Below are 15,298 nucleotides of genomic sequence, written 5' to 3' on the forward strand. Positions count from 1 at the left end.
TGCCGAGCCAGCGGAGCGACTGCGGACGCGAGGGGATGGGGCGGGCACCCATGGCTCGGGATGAGTTTGCGCGCGACGCTCCCTGCCGATATCTGATTATCGTCCGTCTTTGGCGTGATAACGCAAATAATTAAACGTCCCGCGGCTTCCTCTCCCTGCGTTTATATACTCGTGGAAGTATTGGGCGTTCCCACGTGAAAGGGAAGCGAACGGATTCGAGGAACTTTACTGTTTCTTACTTTCGGCTACCGTCATCAAAATCCGGTCGTTCTTTGAATTTAAAGATTTCGCATGTAAGCATAATCTAAAGCTTTTATATATAATATATAACCATTTTTTAATGTAAATTTTTTTTTAACAATAACAGTATTTTAATCTATAGTGTTATATGCGTACATATATATATATGCGCATACATAATTTAGATATAATTTTCGGATAAATATAATGCGAATAATGCAATAACTGTTTCTTTTAAATATTGATAGTTTAATAAATATTTTTTAGAGAATATTACACAATAATTCTTCAAACGACAAGATAAGTAAAAACAAAACAATGAAAGAAATAACTCTAATTTTAAATTATAAATTAATAGTAAGCAGCGTTTGATATTGCTCGTTAGATATTATATGACTTGCCTCTTTTTACATGCGACAAATTTTTCGGTCGCGTGGATGGTTGTCTGAGTTCACTCCATAATGACGCCGCGAGAAGCCACGCATTCCACGTGACTGTTTCGAGTGTCGTCGGGAGCTGAGGAGAACATTAAACGAGGATTTACGAAAACAGGCAGCCGGAAAAAAAGTCCATGTCGACCATCTCGCGCAGCATCTGTGTCTGTATATTTGCGAATATTTTCCCGACGCGCTTGATTTTCATTTTTCACGAAAGGAGAGCTCGCCTCTGGCGGCAAAGAAATTGTACAGAGTTCCGCAAGCAGCATTGAACATTATCAAAAAATCTCTGCGTTGTACGAGCATTTAAATAAAAATCTACGATGTATGCGATAATCTATTATTATGATTGGCCTTGCTGTATGTAAAAAAATGTTTGACGACAAGAATATATAATTTTGTAATTTTTAATTCACTAAAACTCTTATTTACTGATTTATTGTTTTATGCTATTGTTTAGCTATTCTTTTTTTAGGAGATTATAGTTAGATTTTTGTTTTCTAATTTTCAATGTTTTTTTTTTTTTTTTTTTTTATGTAAATATGTGACGACATTTCACGTCAGATTCGCGATGCAGAACGTAAGGCACCTAGTATTGCGAAAATAGCGAAACAGGAATGGGTTAATGCAAAGAAAGGGTCGATGTGAGCTGAAAGTGTCCGAAAAGGTGTAGAGACGGGAAGAGGGCAAATAGGACATAGGGGATGGGGTTGGTACCGCGGTAGGCAAAACGGTGCCTGCAGACGCTCGGCTGTTAAGCAGTAAGCATGAAAGATGGTGATGCCGCCCGAGGGAACTCCTTCCGTTGCTTTCATTATTAAAGGTCGCTTCATAATTGACGGACTTGCCACGTAGTTTTCAACGGAACTCGGCGCCGGTCTCTCGTAAAACTCTCCCATCGTTCGACCAACTTTTTTTCGCGGCGTCTCTCGAAAGGCGTATACATTGGATGAATCAGATATCGCGAACTTGCCTCAACGCAAGTATGCATTCATAAACTTTGTCCGTTCGATTTATCGCGTATCTTTAATGCACGGTTTGCTTTAAAGCTGTTATTCCTACGAGGAAAATCTGAAACTGCGTTTATGTATGTGGGAAAAGTTTGCCAAGTTGTACTCTTGTTTATATATATAGTTACGAAGATGTAAATTTTTCTATAATATAGAGCAATTGAGTAAGATGGATTAAACTTGCATCTGGTTAATATTTCTTTTACTATACAAATACAGTAATCGTATTTTATTAATCGTAATGATTATAACATAAATATTCATAAAACATATGTATATAAAAATATTGATAAAACAACCCGATAGAATTTTCCACATCAAAGTATTTCGTACGCACGCATTCTTGAACACGATTATTGCCTGACCGCAAATGAATCTATTCGTAGTCGAAATGCAAAACGCGAGACGGCTGATCGCGGAAAGCAATTCGTCTGTCGTTTCGATTTGTTTCTGGAAAGGGGAAAGGGCTTCTCTACCTTCTAAGCAGACGAATCGCGTGTACGGAAGGGCCCCCGCTTACGCATTCGCTGCCATCGCAGGAAGCATCCGGCTAAATTGAAAGTTTCGTCTGAGAGGGAAATACATTTGTAAATGAAACAGTCGCGAACGTATGCCTGTGGAAGCCTGCGGCTATTCAATCTAACCGGGGCACAAAGCTAATAGAAATCCTACGTCTTTCGCATAAAGGAAACTGTGAAATAAAATCGAATGTGAATCCTCTTGCGCGGATTACCAATAACTTGAGCGTTTTCGCTTGCGAGTTTCGCGAAATCAACTCAACCAGCGGTCGTATGTTCGAAACATCGCCGACCATACGAAAACAGATTTTGGAATGTTAACCTTTGTATACTTCGATACTTCAAGGATCTTTGGAGAAGGGAAATAATCAGGAATTTTATTAAGCTTCAATGGTACGTGCGAGTTATCCGATAGTAGCGATAGTTAGATTCCGTTATTGATTCTCACTTTTATCGTTTTGCGTTAAAGTAAAGTCTTGCAAAAATTACACAAGACTCAACATGAAATTCATAATGTTCTCTGTACAAGAATTGAGAAAATATTCAATTGTAAAAGTCTTTCAAATTTCAATAATTTCCTATGAGTGCTTAAAAGCATAGAAATTATACAAAGTAATGTTGTCAAGTTAAACTAAATTGTATGAAATGTTGCACTAAAATAGGAAATAAAATAAAAAATATAAAGTCAGAGAAAGATTGAAACAGACGCAAAAGTATAGAATTTATAAAACATCGATATTCTCAAAAAACAATTAAAATTCGTAAAATGTTTATAGATACATTGCACTGATAATAATGATTTTGCTTGTAGATTTATTGCGCTGATAACTATTATTATTATGCATTTCTTTCTGTATTTTGATTTGATGAGAATTCGAAGTCGCAAAGTGTCCTAGGTTTGCGCGGAAACATTTCGAGAGAAGAGAAAACCGTTCCGCGATCCTCGTGGTTCCGGACGAGATCGATCGAGAATTCTTTTAGCGCACGAGCTCGCCCGTTTCAGAGGAAATAAGGAATTAAGGTTAAGATTTAATTTCTGATTAGGCGGCATCGTGCCCTCTGGAGGGAGTAATCTCGCTTGGCCATTGTGACTGACAGAAACGCGCGATTTCGCGAGATGGAAGGACCGACTGGCATACGAATCGCCTGCTTTAACCACCTCTAGCTAGCATTTCGACTAATAACGACTAACCTGCTAGCAGCATTCTACCTATAATGGTATGCGCTAGCGCGAATCTCCCATCTTCCGCATATACATATACATATAAGTATGTAACGAAGGCACGGCTTTCCTATCCTATAGTTGAAGAAGCGGCCTCTTATCGTACAGCCGTCTGCACCTTTTCGTCGGAGCGGTTTTGCGCCGCGAATGACGACAACGTGAAGCTTATCGCACTTTTAGTGGACAATAAAATTATTTTTACGGAACTTTGGAACGTTCTTGAAGCAAAAATTTTTAATTTGCTAATACTAAATAGGCCTACAGAAGTGGCCAAATAATTATAATAAATAAATAAATAAACAAAAAATATGTATATGTATATAATATTTTCACAAATCTTATTACTTGGAGATGAAAATAAAAATTAAGCACTCACCGAATGTGTATCGCTGGAGTGGTGCGCACAAGTTGATCTGTAACAAATACAAATACCAGGTGTCCCATTTTAAAGGACCCACTCAAATATCTCATTGTCAGAAACACTGCGTTAAATCGAAAAATGTTTCCTACAAAAGTTGTAGGGTTTCGAGGGGAACATAACATAGTAATATTCATATGACCTTGGGCGGCGTCTCCAAGGTCAAATGAAGGTGAGAATGAATTTTGAAAAGAAGAAAAAATATTAGGAAAATAAAAAAATGCTTCAGATAAAAGTTGTTCAAATTAATTAGTAGAAAAAGATGTTATAATAAAAAATATGGGTTTCCATTTAAAAAATGTATTCTCACCTTCACTTGACCTTGGAGACGCCGCCCAAGGTCATATGAATATTACTATGTTATGTCCCCCTCGAAACCCTATAACTTTTGTAGGAAACATTTTTTGATTTAACGCAGTGTTTCTGAGATATTTGAGTGGGTCCTTTAAAATGGGACATCCGGTATATATCTATATAGAATATAAAATATAAACTGTAATAATAAAAAATATATATTAAAGAAACATAATGTTTAATATTATAATTAATTAGATTATTTTATGAAAATAATTAATTAATCTAATTATAACTCTTAAATAATCTTGGAATATTTTATATTCTACATATGCATCTACAGAAACACACATTAATATTAATATATATATGTATAATATGTACATGTATAATATATAATATATATTTATTATTTATGCATGTTTTTTCTTAAATACAAATAATATAATATATCAACATAAATTACTATCGCGAAACAGGTAACTAACTTTACAGGTAATAAATAATAAAGTAAATTATAATTTGCTTTCCTACTATTGTCTTCCCGAATATGCTTCTTCTCTCTTGTTCATTCTCTTTGCTAGTACTCTTTTGTAGTACTCGTATACGAAAACACTGTTAACGATCACGCGCGTACTAATTACCAAAATATGACAATCGCGCGACAGTTTACACGATACTCTCGACGTGAATCGTACACGACGCGTGCTTTACATACATATATTCTGACAAGAGAATACATGACACGCACTTTATGTCGTGACAGGAAAATAATGCAAAGATTACAATAATCGCGATAAATTGATTAATCGATTGTGCTTGAGGTGCGCTTTGTATACTCGACGCGAATCGCACAAGATGCACACTTTATATTGCAATGAGAGAATAATACGAAAATCATAATCACACTAGACGACGATCTATATTTCGAGAGGTATAATTACAATGAAATGAAACAACACGCGCTCACTACTTTCTCGTTTCAATCTCACCCTGCGAATGATAGCAAGGTATCACGTATCAATAACAGCACGTGATACGTCACAAAATTCGGCGTTGACGCGACCTTGTCGCTTGTCGCTGTCATTCACGCGGCGAGAGCGAGCGAGTAGGTAGTGAAGTGAGACGAGTGTGTTACGTGTGTGTTTAAGTATAGTATATCGTAAAAGATCTTTCCAAGTGCGGATTGTAGTTTCTTGATGTATAGTTTCCGCATTATTCTCTCGTTGTGATGTAGAGTGTGCGTTTTACGCTATTCACGTTGGATTTGCGATCGCTTAATTTATCGCGATTATAACCTTACTTATTGTTAGTATTATGTATTTTCGTATCGCGATATCAAGTGCGCGTCATGTACGGTTAACATCGAGTGTCGTGTAAAGTGTCGCGTCGTTCTTGTAATCACTGCGTTCTTGTAATTAGTGTGCCCGAAATTATAATTAACAGCGTTTTCGTGAGCGAGTATTGTGTGAATGCTACGAAACAGCAGCAACGGACAAATACTCGTAAGAGAGGGAGAGCAGGTCCGGGGAGGCATCGGGTGATAGCGGAGCAACCGTTGAGGTTAGAAATTTATAACTTATTATTTTATTATTTGTTACTTGTGAATGTAATTGTAGGAGCTTTCCAACAAGAACACAGAGTATCATTCTATCTTTGTTGGCCACTGGTATTGAAAGAAGATAGAATGATACTCTGTGTCACACTGTGTCTGTTGGAAAGCTCTTTGTCTGTGTGTATGTGTGTGTGCGCGCGTTTTTATCTCCACGACATATATGACGCAATAAAATATTTTAGATTTTATTTTTAAAACATTTATAATAAAATATTTATAATTATATACATATATATATATATATATATATATATATATATATTTTAACATTGCTTAAGATGGATAAGTTTTTATAAAATTTTTTTTATAAAATTTTAAATGTATCTAAAAATAACTTTCTTTCGGAATTTTATAATTTTCTTTTCTTAAATACCTATTTAAAGAAACGAATAAAGATATTATTTGCGCACGTTAATTGTTCAAAAAAAATATTATTTTAGACACTGTTTAATAATTTGAATATATTTGTATTTTACAGGTCCGATGTTCTACAACTCCGCTGTTATTACGCATCGTACCGGTGAGTCTTAAACTAATTTTTATTGTATTTGTTGACATATAAAATCTTCATATTAAGAACGCAAGCTCAGAATTATATTCTGATTTAAGACTTAAAGGTACTTAAAAGTACTTAAAAGAACTAATGTATTTAACTCGTGCGTAATTGCACAATTTATTTATTATTAATCTCTCTCACATCATTGTGGAAATGTTAGATACATGTCAATTAAAACCTGTCAATTGTTAATTGACTTGAAATGTTAGACATGTGTCGATTAAATCCATTTGTACAAGCATATCATTTATTACGCAAACTTTGAAGGCTACAAACCGTTGTACAAAATAATATTACAAGCTACTAAAATTTAATCCTCGAATTTATACATGCTATACATCTTCGTATTTAAACTTTTCTCCCACTTTCTTCGTTTCTTTTCGTCACAAGATTCACGATGAACATTGATACTATGAGATCTTTGCGGGCAAGTGTATAGACGCATGGAAATGGGCCGCAAGACCAAGTAGGGCGCGGATAATATTGCGATGTGCGGTCGAGGGAGCGCGGTGCGGAATTAAGATTCCGTGGAGGACGAGTCTCTGGGATCTCGGTATTAGACTAACGCGGGCTTAAGTCCTCAAGATAATTTACCGTTCAAACGTTAACCGGGCACGGGTTGGCTCCTTCGGTCGGGTGCGCGAGAGCGGATGAGAGAGGATAGGAAACGGAAAGAGAAAGATAGAGCAAGAGAACGAGTAAGTGAGTGAGGAGAGAGGAAGGGACGGAATAAAGGAGAGTAACCGTTCTTCTGGGCCTGACAACGCCACGACGACTCCCGGCTCCCGGCTTTTTACCCTCGCTGCCGGTGACACATTTCTTGATTTTCAGAACAATGGCGCCATGCGGCAAGGAGGGTGTGTAAGACCGCGTGGTAAACAAGGTAGTACACGTACCTGGCAAGTAAGTACATGAAGCCGAGTACGGTTAGGCGAGGCGAGGCGCGTCGCGTCGTGGCGATTCGAAATGCGCATCGCGTACCGTCACGCCGCTCTCCCCCGGCGCTCGTAGAATCGAACACGGTGGCCTCTCGCGAAAATCCGCGGAGAAAAGCACAGGCGGAGGGATGCCTTGTGCAGGGACCAGGCACACGACCTTTTTAAGAACTGCGCGAGCGAAAGAATCTCCAGGGCGACTCCGGTATTCCCTTTACGTTTCTCGTATCTAGATCGGCCCTTCTCTTTTTGAATACGATTCGGGGAAATGACGTTCGGGGAGTATCGAAGTGATCGAGAGAGCGAGAGAGAGAGAGAGGCGAGGAATATTTATCGATGTTATTTGGATTCGGACGATTCGATAGCCTGCGATAGTAATATTGAACGTGTGTGGAGCGTGTTTGCGAACGTTCCCTTTGACTCCCTTTGGGAGTCGGGATGTCTCTTTCTCATTGGCAATTTTCGGCGTCAGTGAGGTGGAATTCTAACGGCGCGGATTTTAATTAGATTAGAGTTAATTAGATTGTTGTGCGTTATATTCAACATTTATGTAAGCGCAATTAAATTTCGCGTAATTAATTGTTTAGGTATGAATCGGGTCAAAATGTCTTTTTGGGGAGTCAGTGAGTTCATATTGTTAATATGAACCAACCAATTACATTTGCTTCTAATTTCCCAAATATATATATATATATATATATATATATATATATATATATATATATATACAATTAACGATCGATTATCGTTCGCGGCAAAATCAGAAATTAAAGAATCTTGACGTCGGAAGATTCGTATATATGCGATAACGAGGATGAAGAGCCGTGTCCTTCGCGCAAGATCCTGGATGGAGCCGACAATGCGATCTGTGCGCTCGATATCGCCGTTTTATCTCAGAACAGAATTGACGAGTCCTACGCGGATAATAAGAGAAAGGCGAGCGAAGAAGAGAGAGAGAGAGAGAGAGAGAGAGAGAGAGAGAGAGAGAGAGAGAGAGAGAGAGAGAGAGAGAGAGAGAGAGAGAGAGAGAGAGAGAGAGAGAGAAGGCGTTAGGGGATGTAGTGGAGAAGAAAGGGAAGAAAGAGCGACAGACGTCTCGTTCTGGCCAGACGTTCTGGACGGAACCATCCGCAAGAGATTTCTGCAAGCGAAGGGATGAACTAGCGCTGGATGATTATTTCGTGGATCTCCGGGATTGAATCCGCGTTGGAGGGTGCTTGAGGGTGCGTCCAGGCCCGTCCTTCGAGAATGAGAGTCCGTCGGCTCGGCTTTTCATCCGATACGACCTTCTAGCACCGACTGCGACCGCCACTCCCGGTACACGATGTCACGAGCCAGTCCGACGCCGCCGTTCCCTCCGTTCCCGCCTACCCCCCCTTTGTCCCTCTCGCAAGTTTCCTGCCACCCCCGAAGAAGCTCTTTATCTAACCGCGAATAATCGGACAATTTTCCACGTCACCGCGTTCGCTCGTCTTGCGACGAGCATTCGTTGCGTCTACCCCCCAGCTTTTGCAGGAAGTAAAAGGGAATCGAGGATGCCGAGAGGTTATCACGGCATTTTGCCGTGAATCACGAATCCCGTGAGCGTACAGCCGCTCGAAAAGCCATCAGTCCTGTTGCCCGTCATGTGAAAGAAAGCACATGACAAGTGCATAGAGTGTTCCAGTATCATCGCACGTCTATACATATGGATGACAGATATTGAACGATAAAGTGAGACAGTTGTTTTAATCGACAATCCTTTTACATTGAGAGAATTATAAAAACGTTTGGCAAATTAATCTTGAGATTATAGAGAGAGAAATCTTGATAAATGACAACTTAATAAACTTTGCTTTTTTAATAGTTACGTGGTTTTAGGCCTTTTTTATATCATTTTGATTGCACTTAATTTGGGGAGAGGGATTATGTTATTCAAGATTACAAAGTTTTTTATTTACTTAGTATAATGATACAAGTGAAATTTCTTTTCAGTTTTAAAATTTTATTTTATTTTATGATTTTTATTTTACTTAAATACTCGTGTTATTCATAAATAACGACAATTATTTCTTTTGATATTTAACCATCAGATGCATACAAAATTGTAGATTATTTTTTAATTTAAAAAGATGTTACATATATGTAAGATGTTAAAAATTGTAAATGTTTTAAAATATAATGGATAAAAATTATCTACAAAATTAAAATTTGCGATTAGGCAGTGCAAATGAGAAAGACATACACATGGCTCATTTTCTATGTTCATTTATTTGTTACAAGTTAAAATTTTGTGTTTATATTCTTCCGATAAATGGCTGTTAAAGAAGTGCGGAATACATCCGAGTAGGCGTTCAAGAAAGTTTTCTGTATACCCTTATAATGTGAATTCGATGTCGGGTAGGACGCGACCGAAATTTTAATCAGCCTGCGAGAGTATCTTTGCAGACTCTCTGCTCTAGTTTCGGATCCGCGTTCCGGAATGTCAGGGTGAATCAGTCAAGGGGTCGAAAGACGCGGCGCGATTCTATTTAGCGGCACGTCGTTTGACGGGGTTTATTGGGGGTGCAACAGGTCGGGTTAGACTGGAGTGTGTTCTCTCACCACCATCATTAGTCAACGTCACCACCCGGCTCTCTCTCTGTGTACCTACCTCCACGCTCGGCTCCGTTCTCTCTGTTCCACCCTCCCGTCCTCTCCGCCTCTGTCTCCCTCTGTATCTATTACCGGTATAACGTCGACTACTAAATCGCCCGGCGCGGCGCCTCCACCAGCCGCTCGGTCATGCGTGCGGCTTCACCTCGAAATCGCGGAAACGTTTCGTAACGGTTCGTTCGACTAACTGTTTTACTGACGCGATCCCGACTATAAAACAAGATCGCGTTGATGTACTGGAACTTGCGTTTCTTATCTTTAATTAAAAGTTGAAATACATTATATATATAAAAAGTACAGTTCGCTTATAAAAAGTAATCTTTAAACAGAAAAAAGATTATCGCTATTTTTCAAAGTGTTGTCAATTGTACAAACACGATGAGTCTACTTTAATTATATATTTGTGACTTTTGTTTGTTAATTTATAATTCTAAATATATATTATTAACTGATTTCAATTTCTTTTGTAATGCAAACATGAAATAAGAATTAGGTACGGCTATTCAACGTTAGATATATAACGAAAATATGCATGAGATAAAATTGATAAATTCTTTATGGATAATTTATTATCTCTTTCGTTCTTGATTATCGAACAAACATCTCGTGTTAACGCTGCTTGCATTTTGCATCGCTTCGAAACGCTTACTATTCAAATTTTCGTAAGCAGAAATCCTTAATGCCCGAATAGTAGCTTGCGCGAGCTTTCCAACGCGATCGCCACCGAAACGTCTCGCTAGACGCACGATTGTTAGACCACGCGCCGGGGTATCGTAACACTGGAAAAGCAGTAACAACGATACTTCTACAGGCCTTTCCCTCGTGTCGGATCGCGTAATCCCGGCAGGATCATCCCATTGTTGTTAGTCCACGTGTGGATACGAGCTTTGGAGTTTCACGAGCAGAAGCCACACACTCGCCGCCTACTCTCTCCCGGCCATATTTCCCGCGCGTTCTCTCTGTGTCCCCAGTAAGTATAAGCTCTTTCCAACAAATCCACCACCTCATTTAGTGCCACACCGGAGATTAGCGCGAAAGCCTTCTTCTTGTGTCGCGCAACACGTCTGACCACGTATACGCGCGCGCTACTATATGCTAATTCTTCGCGGCCGCCCGTAATAACCGGGACACATTCTAATTTTGCTACCCGCAAAACCAGTCGACTGTGCGAGCGCCATTCCTTAAACTTTGCGCAAATACACCCTATTCTTCCTCATGCATCTCGATTCTCTAGCGTCGTGTGCGCATATTTATTAGTTAACTCCACCTGTTGTCGCTACGTGTTTTTTTTTTGTATGATAATTATTTTGACGAATAATATTTATTTTATGTCTAAATATTATTAATTTTTTTGTACTCTCTCGTCGAAGAGTTACAAAAAATCTTGATATTAAAGAAGAACAAGAGGAAAATTAAAAAAGTTAAGAGTTAATTTAAGAATAAATTAAATTAACTCTCGACTCTTTGGTAGTTATACGCTTTGCGTGAGATAAAAATAGAAAAATTTATTAAGTTGACAGAGCGTGTAGTATTTCGTTTAAAGAATTTCAATATAAACTGACCATATCTCATTAATCCTATCATCATTGTGCATGTATGTATGTATGTATTCCGATTATTACTCATTTTCCCTGAAATGCAAGGTCGTAATTTGTACGACTATTGAGAGAATTATAATCAATATCTGAAAACGTCATCACGCGTGTACCATGCAAATATTAATTCTATTTTGTTGAATTTTTCATGAATTATTATATGAAATAAATGTTTTTAACAAGCTTGTTAAATGGATTATCGACAGAATATTGGGAAAATTTAATTCAAAGTTTTAAAAAATAGTTAGCATTAAAAAGTATATCAAAATATTTGATTATATTAATACATATTTAAAACTGTTATTTAATATCACTTTTAAAATCTTATTATTTAAGAATATTAAAAATGTGATATACAGTTAATGTTAACTAGTTGATTATACATGATTATATAACGTGATGAACGTTTAATGAATGACATATACATAAGATGGAGATTGTAAAATCTTTTCACACGTGAAACACGTCTATGAAGTGCTTGCTCATTCTGTTTTAAGAAAATTGTTGTTAATTGTCCAAGTTGATACTTTTGATTCCGTAGACCGTCGGTAGGCTTTGTAAAGTCAAGTAATTCCAACGTGTTTCTCGTGATCGGATCGGAGCTAGCCTTGGTGCCAGGAAGGTTGAAAGCCGCTGTCAACATCTCTCAGTGGACAGCGCTGTCTGGCCCGTAAACCTTGTTATCAACCACCGGCCATTAGGGGTCCAAGGCGACAAAATGCCGAGCAAAGTGCCATCTTTCCCGAATAATTACGCTCCATATTGTCGATGCTATCGCGGTCCACGTACCTTCCTTATCCGCTTGCTTGAATTAGGAACGCAGGGAGCTTAACGATTTCAATTGAGGACGTTACCAACGCTTTCTCAAAGCGTGCGCGAGAATTAAAACGCGCGCTTAAAAGCGCGCGTCCTTAAAAGCGTGCATAAACAGGGCGGCGATAATGTAATATATTTCAGAGACATCCGGCGCGCGCCGCGACGGATAAACGTTCTCGAAAGCGCACACTTTAAACGCAAGGAGAACTCGTGTCGTATCTTCCGACTTTATCTCGCTCGACTATATCTTTAACGCGGAGCTTTTGTCTTGCAGTTGTGCATCGAGCACTTTCGGCAACAATCTTAAAAAGTTGTTATTTGTATGTACAATTTACATATCTTCTAATCAAAGTGTCATAGCAATTTCTTTAAGAGAAACATTGATATTTAATTCGTCAAAAATCTTTTATTTTTTTATCATAGATTGCAGATTCTTGTTAAGAGCTGACTAAAAGATAATCTATATACTTTCATTTAAAAAAAATTATTTGTTTGTCAAAATATTTCACAATATTCGCAAATCTATTTCCAAGAAATACAACTCTCTCGCATACGCTGAAGCTTTATCAAATGATAAATATTGTAAAATCAAAGCGCCATAGTAATGACCTCTTTGTAAAATAATGCAAGCTAATTTTAATAATGTATATTGGTTCATTCGGGAGAACTAGAGGATAATGCATTTGGAAAGTAAAATTTTATTCACGTTACGCGTACAGATTTTTTTAACACAGTAGTGTAATAATTCGGTAATAAGGTTGCGCAGATATAGAATTTGGGGCTGTTTGAGGGTGGCTCGCGCCGTTGTTTGAGGGCGGCTCACGCCGGCAGCGGCGGCGGCGGCGGCGGGGGCGGCGGTTGCAACGCGAGGGGATGGGCGGATAAGGGTAGGGGGTGCAAACGCCTGTCGACCCATCGCTCATACCACGTTTCTCGTACACACGCTGATCTAGTTGTATTTATGCCGGCAGTGAATCACGTCGAAGGTTTGATTTGTCGATGGCTTTTATGGACGGGAATTAACGCGTGCAGCGCTTCGCATTTTGTTACTGCAAATGCTCACCACCCCCCTTTCCCCTCCCAATTCGACTCCCCACTCGCCCGTCCCCATCCTCTTTCGGCCACTCCAACATTTCCGAATGACCGGTAGTCGCTCGATGATTTGTACTTCCACTTTGCCAATTTTTTTAATGCGGAAACAGTGGTCGAGCGAGCGTTGCTATTGCGTTGCTTTTTTCAACGCTGTATATTCGATCAATAATGATTTAAATTATTTTTCGGCTATACCTATACGCGAAGATGACGAATTGCGAGGTATCGCCAGAACGCATATCGGGTTAATTAATATTTATTTTTAAAGGCAGAAAAAAATAGTCGAAAAACTTAACTTATAATAACGCACTTGTTGAAAGATTGACTTGTCGATTAAACTTTAATAAACATATTATTCTCGTTACTTTTGTTGAGAATACATTTGAAGACATTTGTTTTACATATTCTGCGCACACATTAATATGCCACCTATGTGCTTTTCTACGTGGTATCACGGCGATGGACGCCTTAATTTATAACTTGCGCTAATTAAAAAGATTTATAGCATTCTCCCTTCCGAATTACTCTTATCGGTATCATTTGGAGATTTTCCGGCCCTTTTTGCTCGACTGAGCGGTTGTTTCCTCATCCCTATCACCGTGACTGGCATTGAGGTCATAGGAAGGGGGGGCTCGCGTTTAAGCTTCGAGGAGAAAAGCCCCGAAAGAAACAGGACTGTTGGACGACGCTCGCCCCTTCGTCCACCGTGCATCAGAGCACTTCCCGCTCTTACACCGTGCGCATCGAAGGGGCCCATAAAACCAAGTGGGGTGGAATAACAATAAACTATCCTTATAAATCTTGTCCGGGGACACCGAGCTCGGTTTCGGTAGCGCAGCCGATTATCTCGGGAAATGCGTTTTCTTTCGCGAAACAGAAACAAGGTTACGGCCGATGAAAGGGAGAAAAGGGCTTAAATGAATGTCAGCAGGCTTGATTTGCTTAATATTTACGAGTCTTTAGAGTGCCCTTTAAATTTCTCCCTTTGCTGTGAATGAGAATGGTATTTCTTTTATTGCAGTGAAATTAAAACTGATCGGACTACTCTCGGAAACTTTTTGTTTGCCATTTGTTTTGCACAAATTTTTTCAACAGACTTCAATATAATTGTCATATGAAACATGATTATACAAGAAATTTTTAACATTAAAAACTTATCACACTAGACGTGACATTTTTTTTTTAATTGAAAAATTAATCTTAAAAATTATACCTTTAGGAATATTGAATTTTTTCCTTAAATATACGATTCATTATAATTGCACAGCATAAAAGAAGGACCAATAGCATTTCCGAAAAAATAAAAGTTTGCTCGCTTGGCATCCCGTTGCGGGTTATGGAATGTGAGCGAATCGCGCGCGACAGAGCCGCGTGCTTGATTCCCATCTGTTGGCCGGAGCCGGTGGAGGGAAATAAAATAATCGACGTCGCGTCAGTTTCGATCGAACCGGCCACCCCACCATTCGCCCATCGAGAACCACCACCGTCGCCGCCGCCTCCGCCGCCGCCACCCCTCGCGAATAGTTCGGAGGTATAATATGCGGTGCTCACGGTGATTTATAGGCACGTGATATTTCGATACAATGGCAGCAGTGGTGGCGGCGATGGTGGGACCCGCGGGAGAAAGGGGTGGAAGGAGAGAGAACCGCGGTAGAGATGGAGAACAGAGAGAGGACAGAGGGTGAGGGAGGAGGGTAACTTCGGGCTGAGAGGTTACCAATGTGTGTCGAGCTTGCAAAATGAATGCCCGCGTTTCTTGCCCCGTGGACTCTATCATGTTACTACCATACACGCCCCGCCTGCTGCTTGGCTGCTGGCAGAGGGAACGGGGATGCGGGGGAGTCGGAGGTGTAGGAGGTGTAGGAGGAGGTTCTCTCACTTATCTCGCGGTCCGTAAATAATAAAAATATAGACAT

At 39.3% G+C, this 15,298-nt stretch overlaps 1 protein-coding gene across 6 annotated transcripts in view; it reads left to right on the top strand.

Moving 5' to 3' along the window:
• LOC145946583 (uncharacterized) overlaps nt 1-15,298 on the top strand; it is a 216,595-nt gene that overhangs the window by 52,409 nt on the left and 148,888 nt on the right. For 4 of the 6 annotated variants that reach the window (XM_083056282.1, XM_083056286.1, XM_083056287.1 and 1 more), the window contains one exon: nt 6,233-6,274. The exons of 1 other annotated variant lie outside the window; for it this stretch is intronic. In XM_083056282.1, coding sequence (XP_082912408.1) covers nt 6,233-6,274 — 42 coding nt within the window. Of the gene's footprint in view, nt 1-5,259; nt 5,703-6,232; nt 6,275-15,298 lie in introns of those variants that run through there. One more of the 6 variants, XM_083056284.1, reaches the window with a different exon arrangement.

The sequence above is a fragment of the Prenolepis imparis genome, unplaced genomic scaffold (genome assembly GCF_030444845.1).
Source record: "Prenolepis imparis isolate NDT839.2.m4 unplaced genomic scaffold, iyPreImpa1.0 SCAF_17, whole genome shotgun sequence".
Taxonomy (NCBI): domain Eukaryota; kingdom Metazoa; phylum Arthropoda; class Insecta; order Hymenoptera; family Formicidae; genus Prenolepis; species Prenolepis imparis.